The sequence below is a fragment of the Calidris pugnax genome, unplaced genomic scaffold (genome assembly GCF_001431845.1).
Source record: "Calidris pugnax isolate Ruff unplaced genomic scaffold, ASM143184v1 scaffold55, whole genome shotgun sequence".
NCBI classification, from domain to species: Eukaryota; Metazoa; Chordata; class Aves; order Charadriiformes; family Scolopacidae; genus Calidris; species Calidris pugnax.
Window position 1 is genome coordinate 2027477 of NW_015090832.1, and position 18609 is coordinate 2046085.

Here is an 18609-nt window from a genome sequence, read left to right on the forward strand (position 1 = left end):
TTGATTATTCCGCCTCCTCTTTGTCCAGTTGCAACTGAGTGATTAACATTTTAAGCCAACAATCTACTCTTTCAATCTAAACTGTTGCTATGTTTGTACGTCACAGATTGCCCTCTGTTGACTTGGGAATGCAATGAGGAAGAACAATCTCTTAGGTGCACTGAATCTAAAATTAACCTTCCACCTGGTTAACCAGGTTTTTGAAGCACTGTGCAGCGCGTTCAAGGGAAAACCAGAAGTATTTAGACCAGAAAATAATTTTTTTTTCTAAATTTTAAGGCCTGACTTTGGTATTTTCCTGTGACACAGGAAAAACAGCAGTAGGTTGGGACTTGTGGAGCTTTGGATCTTGCTGGTGCTGCTGTGTAGAACTGCTATGAGACATTAGCATCCTGCACCTCGGTGAAACAGGGTTTAGTGCATCAGCCTGTGAGGTTCTTGAGAAAAGAAGTTAGGATGGCTTTTGGGCTGTTTGATGCACAAGTAGGTCAAATATGGCTCTGCTAGAGTAGGCATATAGTGTGACTGGTGGTGGGGCTTTTTTGGTGCAAGCACTGCTAGATCATCTGTATTTCCAGCTCTGGAAGGAAGCAGAATAACTTGGGGTGGTGCAGAAGCACAAGTTGAAGTGGGATAGGGGTACAGCTGTTCGCTATTGTCTAGCAAAACTATATCCTTGCACCAGTACTATGATGTCTTCGTATGGATTGAAGGTGCTGGTAGATCAAAAATAACTGCTGGCAAGGCTATAGCCTGAAGTCTGGGCTGTAAGGATGTTACGACCCTTTTTAGATGTACACCAGGAGTCTGCTGTAATGCTTTCGATAAGTATCACTCCACTTGGTCATAGCATCTCCTGGACTAAAACTTGCATTAGGATCTAGTATCTGGGTAGGGTAGGTCACGCAGAACATCTAATTCAAGAGTCACCCTTTGGAAAGAGCTGCAGACTGTATTTACATTGGCTTAAAATGTTGGTTTTTTCCCATCAGGCCTGTGGCAGGCGTGGGGAAGGGATTGTCATAGCCATGTGTGACACAGGCTTGCCGCAGAGCGCGTCTGCTGGGTGCAAGCTGCTGCTCGGGTCTAGGGTAGGTTCTGCTGGATCTGCAACCTGGATATAGGTGCTGCTTTGGTGTGAATCCACAGATTTCTGGGATGCTGGATGAGCCTGCTCTACACTAGGCTGAACATGGAGTAAAGGTACATTTCAGAGGTGCTTTGAGCTGTATAACCTACATCCCCCAGTAGTATTGGGCAGTAAGTTAGGGCAAGGAGAATAGTTGTGTGTCTGTCGAGTGCCTTTAGTAGAGCAATTAGGAGAGCCTGTAAGATGGTTCCTCGGCCTGTGTAGTGTTGTGTGTTGGGAGACTGCTCTTTAGTGCAAGTTGGTGCACTGACATGGCCAAAACCAAGTCCCTCAAGATAATCTAAAACCCTCATTCTAGTGTCATGTTGCAAGTGATGATTTCTATTGACTGGCATGTAATAGAATTCTAGCGAGGTATCATGACAAGGAGTTAAAACAGTCTTTTTGATGCTAGCAAGGTGGCTTTGTTTAAATCTAATCCTTTAACAAGAACGCTGTCAGCAAATGTGAGAAAATGGAGAGGAGTACTAAAGATGAAGAGTTAACGTGATGCAATGTAAATGTTTAACTCTTAACGGGTAAAGATATAGGTATAAAGTTGAAAGGAGAAATAATGCTTTGAGATGGTAGTTGTAGTAGAACTTAGAGAGATGGATGTGAATTATGAAGTTTAAATAAATAAGTATTTCTTTAAAAAATCTTAGATTGATTATTTAAGTGCTGTACCAGGTTATGAAGTGGCACCTCAGCTGGAAGCCTGTTATTTGGATATCCAGGAGTGTAGGAAAGGAGACTGTGGGGAAGGTTGGGATGGGCACTAAACAAGCAGATCGCCTCTGCACTTGTCAGAAGTGGGCCGGGTGGCCTAATAGCTCTTTTCAATCTTTAACTTTTGTGTTCCTTTGAAACAAACAAAAACCTTCTTATCCTTATTCTCAATTCTGTTGCTGGCTCCAGGTGTTCCTGGAATGATGGTTATTACTTTAGTTCTGATCTTTAGAAGAGAAGGGCTGCCTATATGTGTGTTAGAAAAAGGTATGAGCATAGTATGCATGCATGGTCTAAATAGAAGTGCAGAATATCCTACAATATATGCCTCTGAGTTATTAAATCTTCAAGTTTAGGTCTTTATTACTTAAAACGCTTCTTATAACAGAAGCAAGTTAGTGCCAGAACTGCTAATAATGGCTTTCCGGAATGGAAAGAACTAAAACTTTCCAGATATTTTGCCATCTATAACTTTCTCAGTCCTACTAGAGTTAGGAGGCTAAATTGCTTTTTTTTGTGGGTGTTTTGTTGTCATGGTTTTCAAGGCATAAAACTCAATCGACTTTTTTTGTCGTGAAACTAGAAGGAGACTATGGTGTGTGTGTGGAGGTGGTGGTGGCTGCTCACAGGTGGTTTTCAAACCATCCAGAGTTAGCATAGTGTGCAATCTCTTTAATTTTGTATTCATAAGTTGAGCCATTGAGGTGTTTTTATAAGTAGGTTCCACTTATCCCAATTTTTTTAAGTCTTTGAAAAAGATATACAGCAAGGTTTAAATGACTTGTAACCCTTTGAAGAAAATTAAAATTCATTTTAGGAGAGGCATAATTTTCTGAACTGATGAGAACCTCTCAATTTTCTGCAGAGAGGTTGAAAGCTTGAACGAGGCCAGTCTGGGATTTCAGCTGCCCATGAATTAATCAGCAGGGTGGTAAGAAAATTCTGTATGTTTGGGTTTCCCAGGACACTTGTGCTGTTTCACAGCTGAAAAATCTGGTCTGGGCAGGAAAAGAGGGCCTCAAACATCTGAGTTGTTTACTGCATGAGCTGAAGTGCAGGAGACGGAGCTGTGCTGATTTTCACATGTGGAGGACAAGGCTACGGGGTTCAGTCTGCTGTGGCTGGGACCTGTTGGGCTTACAGTACATGCCAGACAGTCAGAGAACCTGTGCACCAAGCTTGGAACATCTCGGTTTTCCGTAAATGTAGAGGGTATCCATGCAAATTTGCAAGGCAGTCTTGGAAGCAAGTGTGGGAGCGGTAGGTGGTGTCTTGGAGGTCACTGGAAAGACAACATCGGAAAACTTGTGTTGGTGTTGTGTCCTCTCGCGTGTTTGGACAGCAGGCTTTCCCCTGCGCTAGGGGATTTGATCCCAACCTTGTCTGTTATTGCTAAACACTAACCAAAGGAAGTCTAGCACTTACCTCTGTTTGGCTTTTATTACAGTCATTAATCAATGAAGACTGCTCTATTGTGAATGCTGTGTGTGAATACGTGTAGCTTAATCTCTCTCTCCTTATCTCTTCCTCTCTCAGTACCAGAAATTGCCTTTGCAAAATGAGCCAGCTTCCTCCGAAGAGTCCTTTGGCATCCCCGGTGTCAGAGGGCACGAATTCCAGGGTAGAGTCTTTGGACAACTTGTCAATGGACAGTTTTTGGCTGGAAGTAGAGAACATTAAACAGAGCGCTGAAGCCGAGCAAGAGGAATGCAGCCTTGCAGATGTCAAAACACAAGAGGGTAGGTTGCCAAAAATGTTGGGAGTGAGGGGAGGAGGATGCACATCTTAGAAAATTTGCTTATGCACCTAAATGATTTAGAGGCACGTTGGGATATGATTAGGATATTACTGGTCAAATCAGAGAGATATATTTTTATTTTTTTAAAACTGAGTGTTGGATAATGCCCTGCAGAAGGGGAGTGCTGGCCTGGCCTGGTTTCAGCTTCTGAAACAAAGCTGATTCTAAAGGTCTGTCAGGAATATTTTCAAGGCTCCAGATTTTTTTAAACAGCCCCCACCAAATGTGGGGGTTCTTGCTCCCCATGCAGTGGCTGTACAGTAAACACACTGTGATAGCTGGCAGTGTTTTGGGAGGCTTGTTTGTGTAGCTGATTCTGAGACTTCATCATAGTGACTTTTATGAGCTGCGTTTGTGGAAGGCAGATTTTTACCCCCTCAAATTCACTATTCAAGAAACCATAAGAAACCTCCAGAATGACTTGAGTCCATCCACAAAAGGTTTTTCTTATATACCTCCTTTTATTATTTTTTTTTCTCTTTCTTTAGAAGATAGCTTTCTATTTCTTTAGAAGACAGCTTCATGTGCAAGGGCTGTTTCTGATGGACTTCCTGTAGCACTGATGTTATCCAGTATTCTGGAATGACTGGGACCTGAGCCAATTGCCTCTTGACATGGGAGGCACAACACCCTGGGGTGCTGGAGGGATGACAAACGGTGATAAGCACCCAGCCATCCCACAGATCGGGATTGTGGATTTTCTGGGTCCGTGTTGAAGAACATGATTTAGTTGGGAGGAACATCCTCTTGAACAGTTGGGTTTGCAGCCTGTACAACCTACAGGCTGATGTTGAGAAGGAACTGTGTGTGTAATGAGGAAATGTCTGAGTGAAAGTCCAGTGTGCTGCCGTGCTTGGGTAGGATAATTAGCAAAGAGGGGGCTCTGGAGAGCAAGGTGGGAAGATATCATCTGTGTCTGCCATAGTAGGCAAGGCATGGTAAACATTAAGGTCTGCTGTTAGTGTCCTTGCATAAAGGATGTCAGTTTGGTTTTTAAAACTCTGAGATGCAAAAGTGACTCAGAAAATGAGTGCACCAGGAAGGAGACTCTGGAAAAGAGGCCATGCCATGAGATGAAAGGCTGTCTGGGATATCTGAAACACTGATACGCTGGAGGCAATTTGATTACTGTGTGTAGGCAGGGATACAAGGAAAAGTGTCTTTTAATGCTGTATATTAATCTAGCAGGCAAGAGCTGACTGCTTAATTGCCCATTGAAACCAGACGGACTTGAAACCATGCTCAGAGTAGTGAAGCCTTCCCAGCGGGCTGGGGAAGGAGGTGCGACACGTTCAGCCTCCTGCTGCCTTCTGCAAAGGAGCTTAGTCAAATGAGCGTTGGGCTGGAAGCACCAGGAGCAAGGAGAAACTTCAGATGGTGCGGATGCAGGAGGCTGGACTTGGCTGTTGCCTCTTGGCTTTCATGTCTCTGCAATTTCTGGTTGGTGCACCGCGAGGTGGCAACGCAGCTTGAGGGCTCCTCGGAGCCGAAGGCACCATCGCTCTTTGCATAAAGCCCAAGAAGCTGCACCTGGGCAGGGGCTGACAGCTCTGCCTGGGGATGGTGTGGTTCAACCTGCCACATACCAGACCGTGATGGCAGTATGGGGACAGCGGGGAGGCTACGTGGAGATAAGGCGTTGCAAAAATGCTGACCCAGTTGGAGAACACTGGTCTCCTGTGCAAGGGGTGGCACCATGGGAAGCTGCTTGTCACCTGGTGTCGTGGGAGGCTAATGTGGCCCCAATGTGTGGGACTTTGCAGAACTGGGTCAGCTAAAAGGTGCTGCTGATGTTTGTGGCCTCACTAACCGTTGAAGGGGGCAGAAAGTAGCTTTTTCTTGAAATATAAGCAGCCTTGTCCTTTCCTTGGTGTCTGCTGTTTATCCAGCTCTCTCCAAGGTCTGACTGCACAGCACACTGATAACGTATGTGCTCTGTGCCATCGTGCCACTAAAATATCTGCTGGCGTCCTCAGAGTGCGTAATCATGGCCGAGAAGTGTCTGCAAGGAGTGAGTCTTCTCTGCCTTCAAAAGCTGCATAGGAAGATGTACTTAATGTTTAGTCTGAAATTTATGGACACTTACCTGTCCTTCAGCTTCTTCTGAAACTAAATGCTTTATTATGAATGCTATTTTTAGCTAGCTTATGTTTCAAGTAACTTTCTGGAACTGATGTTTCCTAGTTTTTCCAAATTTATTCCCAGTTGTGCCCCTGAAATGCTGCTTGTCTGGAACTCACAAGGCACATCTTAGTATCTCTAGGCTTAAACCTGCAGCTCAGCTTCTGTGGACCTCTCAGTTCTGACCTGTTTCTCCCCATTTCCCCCTTCTCCCCATAAATAACTTATTTTGCTGGTTTCTTTTTGTGGTGTTGGCAAATGTAACTGGGCCAAAAATATTAAATAAAGGAATTAAAATGTGGTGCTTTGGCATCAGATGGGGCAGTAGGCTCACACGGATGTCCGATTTGGGGCCTGCTGTTTAGTATTGTCTATTAGATTAGTTTCCTGTTATGACTGGAATTGGGTATTTTCAAAATTTGCAAGCAATACACTGAACTTCCTTTAGTTTCCAAAGACAAAATAAACCAGAAACCTTGTGCCTTGTGCTGCTGTGAAACAACGGATGCAGGACAAAGGGCTCTACAGCCAGGAGCCATGAAGAGGACCACGAGTGCCTGAGCAGCTGTGGCCAAGCCAGTGCTACCACGGGATGCTCTTACCTGTTCGCTTCTGTAGAACCAGAGATGGGAAATGACCAAAACTTAGGACCACGTAGGAAAGCTGGCCAGTCGGCTAGAAGATTTGTTTGAGGAAACACGTTGCTTCAGGCCCAACTCTATTTATTGTGGTGTGATGCTGAAGGAAGTTCTGTTTCATTACAGTGCCTCAGAACACAGAGCATGCTCTGAAAAGAGTTTTAATGAAGCCACAATGTGGTTTTGCAAGTTGCATGAACACAGAAGTTTCCCCAGAAAAATTAAATTATTAAATCTCTGAAGAAGAGCTGCATGGCTCTTTTATTATTGATGCAGCAATAATAAAACTTTTCCTGAGCGACTGTGATAATTGAGAAGATACCAGTTCACACTGGAAAGGAAGAGTGGGAGCAAACTGTTCTGTTTCGGTCAGTTCAGTTGTGACTTTTCTTTTTCCCAGTATAACCTTTGGTAGAGCTCTGCTGGAGCTGCCTGCAGTGAATTAGTGCCATACGTAGAATTGAAAAGATAAAGCCTTTGTGGTGTTGGCTGTATTAAAGTTGAAGCCACCTGCTAAATTGCTTCTTTTATCCTTGGATTTGAAGTAGCTGCCTTGCTCAGGGCCCTTTCTCACTTGCACAAAGGGTGCATCCCTTAAGGAAAAAATTGTCTCCTGTGTTTGAAATGCAACTTTATATGTATTGAAGAATGAAGTGGAACTGAGCTTGTTGGAGTGATGCTGCTGGTACTGTCTCCAGGCTTCTCACACCTCATTCTGGAACTGGAATGGTCTTTAATTTTAGTGATGTTTTGAATAAGCATAGACGTAAAGTGAATGCACAGAGTAAGAATAATGTTTTTGCTTTTGTTGAATGATTGTATGGATGCCAATCCACCTAAAAAGGTAAAGAATAGGGAAGGTGCATGCAAGTAGTCCTTCAAATATATTAAATAAAACACGGTTCAGTCTACGAGATTGGTGTCTGGATATCAAACAAAGAAGTTGTTGATACATAGGCATGCATATAGATAAAAGAAAATTAAAAGAAATAGCCAAATAATTGGGAAGATTACAAAAGCCAAACGTGCAGTGTTGTATGTTGTGGCCTCCCACAGACCTTTTGTCCATTCTCAAAGCATTGGAGGATCAGGTGTGCTCTGGGGAGGCAGTGCCATTCATTCTGAGCTTGCTGAGTGCTGTTTCCTGCTGCCAGAGCTCCCCTTTGCACAGGGAGCCCATGTAAGGGCTGATTTAAGTGAATGCATCTGACTCCCCTTGTGTGTCCTGTGAAATCCCCCACGGGGTTCTGTTCCTGGTGCAATCCTTGTGCTAAATACCATACAGTCACACTTCACAGCCCCCCTTCTGCCCAGCTCTTGAGGGAGCCTGAATTCCTGGCAGCATCCATGCCTCCCAAGCTTTTCCTTCTCTTTTCCTCACCTAGGGTGACGGGAAAGGAGTTATGGGGGGTTACAGCTGCGCAAAGTGCTGTCTCTCCTCCGGTTTCCCCCTGATACCCAGCAGGTACCTGGGAATAGGACTAAGATTTTGAGAATAGCTATGGTTTCCTAACAAAGATGTAGCTCCCTTCCAGTGATGTCCCGCTGCCACCCCAGACAGGGGATGGCTCAGATTTCTGGTTTTCTGACTCTCAAGTGTTTCAAACGCTCTAATTGCTGTTATCCGTTCTCTTCTCTCTTGCCTCTCTCACCCCTTGCCTTGCAGAGGGAGAAGCTGAAGCCGAGTGGCTCCAGGATGCTGGTCTGTCCGACCTCCTTGGGGACCGTGCCTCAGAAAATGACAACATTGTGCTGCTCTCCACCCTGACCAAGACCCAGGCTGCTGCTGTGCAGCGGCGCTTGGACACCTACTCCCGCTCTCGGAGGAGGAAGAACAAGCACCCTGTGCGTGATGTCCGAGACATTTTTGGAGTGGTCAGCTCTGAGGTATGTTGATTCAGTGGGCTCTCCTGAAAGGCTTTGTAGCTGACTTGGCTTTCTGGGCTTAGGGCTACTTTCATTTCCAAATAGACAACTTCATCTTTTTGAGCTGAAATGAAGCTGAGATTGTAGAAATTCTGCATCCAGGTTGCAGCGTTAAGAAATTGCTACAAAATCTGCAGATCCAGAAACTTCCTAGAGATTGCTGGAAGACTTCTGTATAGTGCCTACAGCACTGCAGTCTCCTGGTGTCATCTGGAGCCCTCTTGTGTTTTCTTTATTCCAGTGACACGTTAAATCATTATTAATCAATGCTCCTCTTCTCTGTGTGGCCACAAGGTGGAGTATCCTTATTTTTCTAGGGGCTGCTGGAAAGTATCCTGATCAGGGCTCCTTGAGGCTTTCTCTACTCAGTAAAGAGTCTAGTCAGAAAGTATTGAGCTTAACAGATACCTGCATTTTTCAGTTAGCATGGGACCCTTGCTGTCTACCAGAACTGAATACTCCTTTTCCTCAGCCTAAGCATTTTTGAAACATCTTTAGATTAATTATACCCAAATAATCCCATGAATGCTTTAAAGGAATCACCCTACCAGTCTGCAGCATCGCTGGAAACTGCTGTGATTGTGTTCTTTGTAACTGTCCAGTGTTGAGGTGCAGTTTGTTTCCTTGCTGTGAATTGCACTGAGGCAGAGTCATGGCTGATTTGCTTTTGTAGAGCACTGTTTGCATTCCTGCACAAATGAGTGACAGTGAGGTGACATTTCTGAAAGCAATAATGCTGCAAGCTTTTCTGTCAGAACCTTTCTACATATTTCTTCTATATTGCTGTTTGGTCTGGCCAGTTTACACAGCAGCTGGATCTGAAGGTGCCCTGGAATTAGTGTATGATGTGTGATTAATCAGTTCTGCTTTTGTGGCAAGCTCACTGGCTTTGTGCATACTCTGCAGATGCAGTGAGCCTTCCCATGGCCTGTTTTGTGTAGGTAAACATGTTCTGGTTTATTTTTCAGGAGACAGCAGCAGAGAAAGAGGAGTCCAGCCCAGATCAGTTGTGGCACAATCTGCGGACTTCAAATGTACAGAACTGCAAGAAAGAAGTTTTCAAAGGTAGAGTAGGAGTGGAAGGGGCTCTGAAGCATTCACCTTGCTTGGGGGAGGAGTGTGTGTTTCATTTTGGTTTTGGTTTTTTGGGTTGGTTTTTTGTTTGTTTCTTTAAATACATAGTTATCTACAGTTGTGGATTTAGTAAACTTTGCCAGGCTCTTGTGGTATCAGTTATTAGTTTGGGCAGCAGATCCTGTAACTCTCAAGAAAGCAATTGGAAGATGCAAATAAAGTTAGCCATGGGTATGTCCTATAATTTATGGCTATGCTTATGTCTTACCAGTGACCTGGTGATTGTAGCTGTAAAGTTATGGCTTTAAGCTAATCTTACCCTACTGGTCAGTCTCAGGACTGTGCTATGACAACTCTCTTTTCAGATGTTAATGTAGTTTGTTATTGTCTTAAACTGCTCTTTTAGCACACTTGTGTTCTAAGCTTCACCCTTTTGGCTTTCTGAAATTCAAGACCTTTTCTCCTCTATAGCAGAAACCCAGGATTACTCCTGCACAGTTCGAAACCCTGGGAAAGAGGAGGTATTCAACATGGATGTTGCCTACTCGGAGCAAGCGGCTGTCCTGCTCAAGGGATCATTCCTGTCTGAATCTAGGAGGTTAAAGGATGGAAACACCCTAACTGTAAGCACTGAAGGAATTATTCCTGTTAGAAGTTATTGGCTCCTCTGTTGTCAAGAGGGGTACGAGGCACTTGAATCAACTATATGATCAGCTCTTAGAAGGATCTTCTCAGAATAGCATTGAACAGGTCTATATTAAGTAGATATTTTTGGACAGGTAATGCTGTTACCCTTGCATTGTTGGGCAAGGATAACTGTTGTGCAGTGGAGGGTTGAGAGAAGCTACAGTTGTGTGTGAAACTAGCTGGGACATTTCCACTGGAAAGAAGAGAATAACTGGACTTTCTTACTTGTAATTCTAACAGTTTTCTTCTCTGCAAATGTAATGGCCTGCTTCCAGAGTTCAAGTAGATTGGAGTGGGCATCAGGCTGTCTTTAATTTAGATAAATGGCAATGTCCAGTACAGTTAAAGAGCAATGCGGAAAAGGGAAAATATTTATTCAGCTGTGGGTTGAGTAGGGAGTAGGAGTAGCTTGGGGCATTTGTGTGGTGTTGAAAGCAAGACAATGAATAGATGCCTGGTTATGGTGAGGAATGATAAAAATGCAGCAAAACTTGATACCAGTGTGATTAGTAATGATACTTGCACTGAACCATGTGTGTATGTCTGTGTTTTTCCCTTAGAAATTTAAGATCCCCAAGGGTAGACTAGGAGTGACCAGGATTGGAGATCTATCTGCTCAGGACATGAAGAAGATCCCCACGCTGGCCCTTATTGAACTAACAGCTCTCTGTGATGTTCTGGGCTTTGAGCTGAAGAGAAACAAGGCAGCAAAACTGAAAACAGCGGGTTAGTTGTATTTCATCTTGTTTTTTTTTCGGGGGGAGGGTGCATTTTTTATATTGTTCTTCTCATAGGTTTTGTTTGCAACGTTAGGACAGAGAGGGTCTGTGACAAGAGACCTTGTGCCGGGTGTTTTTCCTTTGACAGTGTTTCTCCTGGAAATGGGTTAGTTGTATTTCATCTTGTTTTTTTTTCGGGGGGAGGGTGCATTTTTTATATTGTTCTTAGGTTAGTTGTATTTCATCTTGATTTCTTTTTGGGGGGGAGGGTGCATTTTTTATATTGTTCTTCTCAGAGGTTTATGTTTGCAATGTTAGGACAAAGAGGGTCTGTGACAGGAGACCTTGTGCCGGGTGTTTTTCCTTTGACAGTGTTTCTCCTGGAAATCACTGGATCACCAAGACCTAGCACCACATTCATCTCTGGCTATCAAATGCACTTGTCCTGCGAACTGTTTCTCTCTGTTTCTTCAGTAACTATGTTTATAAAATGTGCCCTCTTAGTCTGCAGCATCGAATATAGCCCTGACATCTGTATTAGTGGAGATACAGACTTATAACATGTCGTTTCTGTTGTAGAGAAAAGGCTCTTTGGAGTTCCACTCAACACCCTGCTGGAGAATGACCAAAAACTGCTCCCCAACACCAAAGTCCCTCTGTTACTCCAGTCAGTAAGTTCTCTTCTGGTTTCACTCGCACCTCTGATCCTCAGAGTCAGGAAGCCTGTGATGAGGAAGGGCTGACTTCTCATCCTCTGTGCCTAAGAGCTTTCTTTTTTCCCCTTTTAATAGTTGCTGTCCTGCTTGGAAAAGAGAGGACTTGAAACAGAAGGCATTTTGAGAGTTTCTGGGTCCCAGACCAGAATCAAGGTATGAGCTCTTTAGTAGTGTCTGACAGTATGGGAGGTGATCAAGGACCATGTTGCTGAAGCAAGGATCTAAATAACCTGAATTGTCTCATCTCCCTTCCCAGTGCAACTAGAAATGTCCATTACTGGGCAATCTGGGAGTGTCTGCTGTGAGGGTCTCTGTGCTCTTTTGATTTGATGGGTTGCCCTCCTAGTGCTCAGCTACAGAATTTCCCTTGTATTTGCTTATTAAAGCATGTAATAAAATTGATCTTTTTTACAGAGCCTGGAACAGAAGCTAGAAAGGGACTTCTATACTGGCCTTTTCCGCTGGGATGAAGTCCACCAGAATGATGTATCGGGGCTACTGAAAAGATTCATAAGGGAGCTGCCGGCCCCGCTGCTGACAGCAGAGTACCTCCCTGCTTTTGCTGCTGTGCAAAGTGAGTCCTTGCTTTGGCTCTTTAGCATCAGTTTGCTGGTTTGTGCCTTTCTGGCAAAGCTCTGCTGGTCTTGGGTTCTCCTTTCAGGTGTGTTGAGAGCCCGTGGATTCCATGGGAATACAGAGTGTGATAGGAACTATAGTCAAACTCAGTGTGCTGGGTGCTCCATCTGTTATGTGTCAGCCTGAGAGTAATTGTCCCTGGTGCCTGGTTGCACGCATTTTTGTGTAGGAACACTGTCCTGGAGCCTTAAATGATCTTGTGTCATTTGAGGCTGCAAGGTTGCTACCATGAATAGGGACAACTTGACAAATAACAACCTGTAGGCTGAGCTGTGGCAACTGCCCAGGGTGACCAGCCTTGGCTTGTCTGCAGGTGATGCAGTGTTGTGCAAGCGTTTTATTTTGAGGTTTGTGCCTCAATAGATGGCTTGAATGTGTTAAGCTGTCTGTTTATGTGCACAGCTTTTTTAGTACAAGAAATGGGGATTAACAGGGTCTTTTGATGCCCTTCAAGTGCATCAGACTTGCTGGTAGACTGTGTACTCTGAAACAAATCAGCTGGTCTTCTAAGACATAGGTCACTTTGTAAGACTGTATGAGTTTGACTCATTTCTGTAAAGCAAGGTCTTAAATCCTAAGTGACAAAATCAAAACAAGCAATTGCCTTATTCCTTGGGGCATTCCCATGCTCAAAAATAACAGTCAGGAGCCTGAATCCTTTGCTTTGTTGTCTCTCTCTAGATATTCCAGACCTGAAGCAAAGATTGCAAGCTCTGAATCTCCTGATCCTGATTCTGCCAGAGTCCAACAGAAACACTCTAAAGGTAACTACCTGTTCTGGATTTAACTGGAAATTTTCAATTAAAAAAAAAATTATTTAAAAAAGCTACTAAACACTTAACTTCCTACCCTTTTCTGATAAGAGGGCATTTTAAATCCTTTCATCTACTACTTATTAAAAAAAGCTACTAAACATTTACCTTCCTACCCTTTTCTGATCAGAGGGCATTTTAAATCCTTTCATCTACTACTTTTTGAAAGAATAAATGCTGATGGGATCAGCTTTGCAAGCAGTGCACAACCTCTGCCTTTCTCTGCTTTATCAGAACTGTGGTGGTTGTTGCTGCTGCTTATTTTTTTTCTCCTGAGTAGTTCAGCTTCCAGGTAATAAAGGCCAGGCTGACTTAGCACCCTGCAAACTTTATTTAGATTGCAGGAATACATAATCCAGTCAGAGATGATCTGTCATGTGTCATGGCTTTGGCGGAGGCATGAGGCAGAAGAGATCATCCAAAAGGGTTTATTTTTCCACATCTGGGAATAGCTTTGAAGGGATACTGGGAGAAGAGAAGTGTCATTTTTGGATTCTGTAACATTTATAACTGGACTTTGTGAATTGTCACATGCCAAGGAGTAAGAGCTCATCCACTTCCCACGCAGGCTGTCTCTCCTGATTTGTGAATGCTGCATAAACTATCTCTCAGCTTGGTATGCTTATTTGCTGCTATCCTAGTATTAGAAATTGGTTGCTGAACTATCTGACTGGAGAAATAGGATTTGCTCATGGGTATAATGAAAAAATGCTAATTAAACAACTTTTCCAGCAATTGCCACAGTAGTTTCTTGAGGACTATTAGTAATGGATGTCTTAAAGTCTCTTGCCCTCTCTTTAGGCTCTACTCGAATTCCTCAGCAAAGTGGTTGCCAGGGAGAACAACAACAAAATGAACCTCTGGAACGTTTCCACAGTCATGGCCCCAAACCTCTTCATGCACAAGGGGCTGCCAAACAAGATCCCTGAAGGGAAGGAGAAGCAGCTGGCAGAGGGGGCGGCTGATGTCGTGCGGATGATGATCCATTACCAGGATTTGCTCTGGACAGTAAGTTGTGCAGGTGTTTTGCAATATGGTGTGGCAGCGTCTTAGTCTGCCTGGAATTGGAATAGGGGAAGGGATGGTCTTGGAAATTTCAGGGGAGTTAAATGTCTGTAGGCAAAACCTCTGGCTGAGTTCCAAGACTAGCTGTTTTCAAGGTATATGGATATTTTGTCTACTCAAGGAGCTTCATAAAGTGATGTTTAGGTTCTTAAATGGCATCCTCATCTCTGCTTGATTTAATTCCTGTCGTCTTCCATCTTCCCTTCCCAGGTCTCCTCCTTTCTGGTAGCTCAAGTGAGAAAGTTGAATGAGAGCAATAGCAAAAGGTACCAGTTCTGTGACAAGCGAATTAAAAACCTGCTGCGGAAGATTCACGCTGATAAAGACAAAACGGAGAAGAACCAGGCAGAGGTGAGTTAGGGCTTGGAAAAACTTGGTCCTTTCATAACAGGTTTGGATACTTTCTCATTGGTGTGCTTTCATGAGAACTTGGAAAAGCTGTGAGGAGTGACACTCTGTAAAGAGGGGTAAAAATCTGCAGAGTTGGGGAAAATCTGCAGAAACAGCTTCCCAGGCCCTTTTGGCCAGGTTGTGGCAAACACCAATCCCAGCAGCAAGTGCACTAAATAAATTTCAGGCTATGAAACACTCAGTTAAGGTGCTGCATTGATGCAGGAGGAGGAGGAAGAGACCAGAAGCAAAAATACTGGTGTCTACCTTACGTGAAGAGCAGAATTAACATGGCTCTAGATGCTCTGTGTGTTTAGATGGATAAAGGCAGACTTATTTTCATGATCTCAAAGTAAAACTTAGGATATTACTATAGTGTAAGAGCATAAGAGTAAATTTTTGTATTTTTTTCCTCTACAATGCTGCTGATTTGTGTGGAAGGGTTTGAGGAGAAGGTTCTTGCCCCTTAAAAAGGAGAAAATTAACCTCCCTGATAAATGAAATTACTCCTTGTGCTGTTGCAGACAGATTTTTTTTTTAGATAGATGTTACTGTCAGATCTATTTGTGTATTGAAGCTGGAAAAAGATCCTTGGAGTCATTCTGCCTTTTTCAGTTGCCTCTATTGGTTGAATAAGCATAGGTTTGTCATTGCTGGATTACATCATGCAGTGCTGGCTTTAAAGTATTGCATAGAAGTGGTGGTGCAACTGGGATGCTCCAAGAACACGAGCTAGGTGGACTCTGCAGGTAGAAATAATACACTGAAAGCTTAAATCTGCATACCTAAAGAAGAGTCTGTGTTCTCACCAGTCAGTACATCCCCCTTTCTATACCAATTGGGCTCCTGAAATGATGTCTGCCTAAAATTCGCCTGGTTAAGGCTACATGTCACTGGAAGATGCCCCCATTTCAGAGAGGGCAACTACTGGTTAGGCAGGCAAACAGATGACCCGATGCTCAGAACAGTGCTGATGTTACTTCCTAATGGGCTCGGTGCTCAGCACTGGTTTTGCAGAAGGTTCAGGGTTGCAAAATGACCTTGCTGCAGATCAGAGCCCGTTAGAACGGTTCAGTGTTCTCCACAAAAGTTCTGGGAAGTTACTTCATGAAGGAGTTGATGAAAACGGTCTTGAGAAAATAGCACTTGAACTCTGCCCTTCCTTTTTTTGAAACTACCTTTCTGAAATGCAGTGGTCTGCAAGTCAACTGCCTAAATTCCTTTTTCAGTCATTTAAATGAGATCCAGAGAAGTCTATCAGACTTGTGCAAAGCAGTTTGTCAAAATTTATTCTGAGAAATCCTAGTTTCATTGAAGCTCGTGTCGCTGCTGTATTTGAACAGCAGAGAGCACCAGTGCACGCGGATGGAGAGCGGTGCTTTTCTCCCCAGCCACGGCAGCAGAGCACAGATGATTTGTTTATAACTCTCACCTTGTTGCTTCTATAAACTTCCCATCTGTAGGACGTATGGAATAAGAAACAAACCTTAATTCTCTGAACGACTGACTGGATAGGTTTAATTCTTCACACAGTTCGATCTATTTTGAAACTTGATGTTTTAGCTCATCACAAAGTCTTTCTTTAAGCACTTGGTTTCATCAAGGCTTGTGTCACTGCTGTGTTTGAACAGCAGAGAGCACCAGTGCACGCGGATGGAGAGCGGTGCTTTTCTCCCCAGCCACGGCAGCAGAGCACAGATGATTTGTTTATAACTCTCACCTTGTTGCTTCTATAAACTTCCCATCTGTAGGACGTATGGAATAAGAAACAAACCTTAATTCTCTGAACGACTGACTGGATAGGTTTAATTCTTCACACAGTTCGATCTATTTTGAAACTTGATGTTTTAGCTCATCACAAAGTCTTTCTTTAAGCACTTTCTTCTTTTTTCCTCTCTGCCCACCTTGTTCAGCCTTCCAAGATTGTGAAAGTCCATGCTTCGCTTCTCCTGAAGGATTCGCTGGAGGTGCATTTGAACAATGCAACCAGAGTTGCTGATGTCTTGAAGCAGTTTCAGAAGAACCTGTGCCAGAACGGTTGGAATATTGTTAACACTGTCAACCTCCTCAAGTGGTAAATGGCCTTTTCTCTGCTTAAAAAAAATATATATAAAAAAATAGCAGGTGGTCTAGTTGCTGGTTTCAGTTTTCTGGCAGAGCTGGTGTGGTGACACGGGGAGCTATTAGGAGACTGTTCTCTGCTCCTCTAGTCTCAACTTGGGAAATTGTGTGTTGGATGGGGCAAGCACATGTTAGTTCAGCTGAGTGGTTCCATCCTTGTTCTCAGGCTGTCAGGAGTCAGGTAGTCCCCTTGGGTTTGCTGGACAATGTGAATTTTAGCAGTCTTGCTGGAGGGAAGGGAAAGTGGAATGATGTTGACCCTGCAAAACAAACCCTCTTGAGCTCTCCTGGAGGAAAACATCACCCGTGCAAATTACTTGCCTGGAGTAGTATTTCCAACATCCACATGTTAATGTAGGGGCTTCCTAAAGTAAGCTCTGCAATTCCCTCCTATGGTCCAATGGTGAATTGCTGAAATAAGCCAAAAAATGAACAAAAGAATTCCCACCCCTTTGCCATCATGTCTACAGACCATATTTAGTAGGTGAAGTGTTAGTGCATCTCCTGCCTGTGTCCCTGGGCAGGAGAAGTCTAGACAGGGAGGGTGGATGGGCAGCTGGCTGAATGTGGGGCAGCTGGGAACTAGTATCTCTACTGGTATCGAGCTACTACAGCTGCTGGGATCTTCCTGCAGATGAACTTCTCTTGAACAGGCCATCAGTTCTAGAGGAATACTGCCAGTAAACTTTGGTATTTATGTCTGTTGTGTTCCTGTTGAAAAGTTAGTGTTTGCATATAGTGTCCTTCTTGTTACCAGTGAGGAATATCTGCCTTACTTTCTTTTTTTCCAATTTTGGGTGTAATTTTTAACAGCTGCACTGTTCAGAAAGATCAGCAAGGTCTCTGTACCATGGCCTGTAGCTTCCTTGACCATTGCTGGTTTCTGAACCATAAGCAGCTTTTGAGAAGAAATATTACTAAAGTACACAACCTGCCTTTTGCAGAGCTTTGTTAACTTCAATGTGTTTTTCTTTCTGCAGTAACAACTCAACGGAGTGCACAAACCTGCTCCTGTATGAAGTGGGAGGCAATATTGGTAAGTCTGGGTGGTAACTTGAAGTAAGGACTCTGATAGTGGGTCTTTCATGCTTAGCTTATCTTAGGAGGGAGTTAAAAAGAGGATGAGACTTGGAGGGGGCACTAAAATTTAAGATAAATTTAAAAAATTAAGATAAGTGACCAAGTGTGGGTTAACCTCACCCACAGCAAAGAGCTCCTGTCAAAGCTCACGTGTCTTCCAGCCACCACTGCAAAACCTTGATCGTACAAGTATGTGGTGGGGTTGGAGCCTGGACTTCCAGAAATACTTAAAGCTAATGGATTTGATTCAGAAGCTGCCTGTCAAGAAAGGTAGAAACTCAAGGGTCAAAATGGCTTGAGGACAGAGATGAGCACAACTCTGTCCATCTTAAAAACAAACAGACTTCCCATTCTGTTGAAAGTACTGTGTTAAACTCCTACTTCCCTCAGTAATAAAGGTTCATGCTTGGAATTAGGTATAGAAAATGGAAAATTTTATATAGAAAATTCTTACGCTCGTTACAGCTGTTTCTGGAGCCTGGTGGTTACTGGAGTGCTTGGGCTGCCTCTCAGCATTTCTCTTAGTAGCATCTGTAGAAGAAAAGCTCTGTCATTGGACACAATTCAGTCTCTGGAATTCATCACTAACATATTTCCTGGTGGTTTTCAAGTGCTAAAGTTATTGGATATTAAAGTTAGAGTAGCTTTCCGCAAAGGTCAAAGCTTGGGCTTAGTATAGTTTTAAGGAATGTGTATCCATTTTAACATAAATAACTGGAAGTTTTCCAGATTTGTGGAAACACTTCTGAGTGGTTGTGGTACTGAAATGAATGTGAACAAATGCCAGTTTTTAGGCGGGGGAAAAAAAGAACACTTCTTATATCCTTACTCCTATATTTGCTACATGTTTTTTCTCTGAATCTCTTATTTTGGTAGGTGAACATTGCCTGGACCCAGATACACTTCTGAGTGGTTGTGATACTGAAATTAATGTGAATGAATGCCAGTTTTTAGGGGGGGGGGGGGGA

At 43.5% G+C, this 18609-nt stretch overlaps 1 protein-coding gene across 7 annotated transcripts in view; it reads left to right on the plus strand.

Annotated features, from left to right (window-relative positions):
- The window catches only part of ARHGAP40 (Rho GTPase activating protein 40), a 42992-nt gene that overhangs the window by 21615 nt on the left and 2768 nt on the right, over nucleotides 1-18609 (plus strand). For 6 of the 7 annotated variants that reach the window (XR_001411930.1, XR_001411931.1, XR_001411932.1 and 3 more), the window contains exons 2-14: nucleotides 3395-3597; nucleotides 8082-8302; nucleotides 9310-9406; nucleotides 9887-10038; nucleotides 10663-10828; nucleotides 11401-11492; nucleotides 11613-11690; nucleotides 11952-12111; nucleotides 12855-12937; nucleotides 13787-13993; nucleotides 14261-14401; nucleotides 16354-16514; nucleotides 17542-17597. Coding sequence is in view for 1 of the 7 variants with exons in the window: in XM_014941212.1 (XP_014796698.1) it covers nucleotides 3395-3597; nucleotides 8082-8302; nucleotides 9310-9406; nucleotides 9887-10038; nucleotides 10663-10828; nucleotides 11401-11492; nucleotides 11613-11690; nucleotides 11952-12111; nucleotides 12855-12937; nucleotides 13787-13993; nucleotides 14261-14401; nucleotides 16354-16514; nucleotides 17542-17597 (1817 nt within the window). In the remaining 6 variants the exon portion in view is untranslated. The remainder of the gene's footprint in view (nucleotides 1-3394; nucleotides 3598-8081; nucleotides 8303-9309; nucleotides 9407-9886; nucleotides 10039-10662; nucleotides 10829-11400; nucleotides 11493-11612; nucleotides 11691-11951; nucleotides 12112-12854; nucleotides 12938-13786; nucleotides 13994-14260; nucleotides 14402-16353; nucleotides 16515-17541; nucleotides 17598-18609) is intronic. The other variant, XR_001411929.1, reaches the window with a different exon arrangement.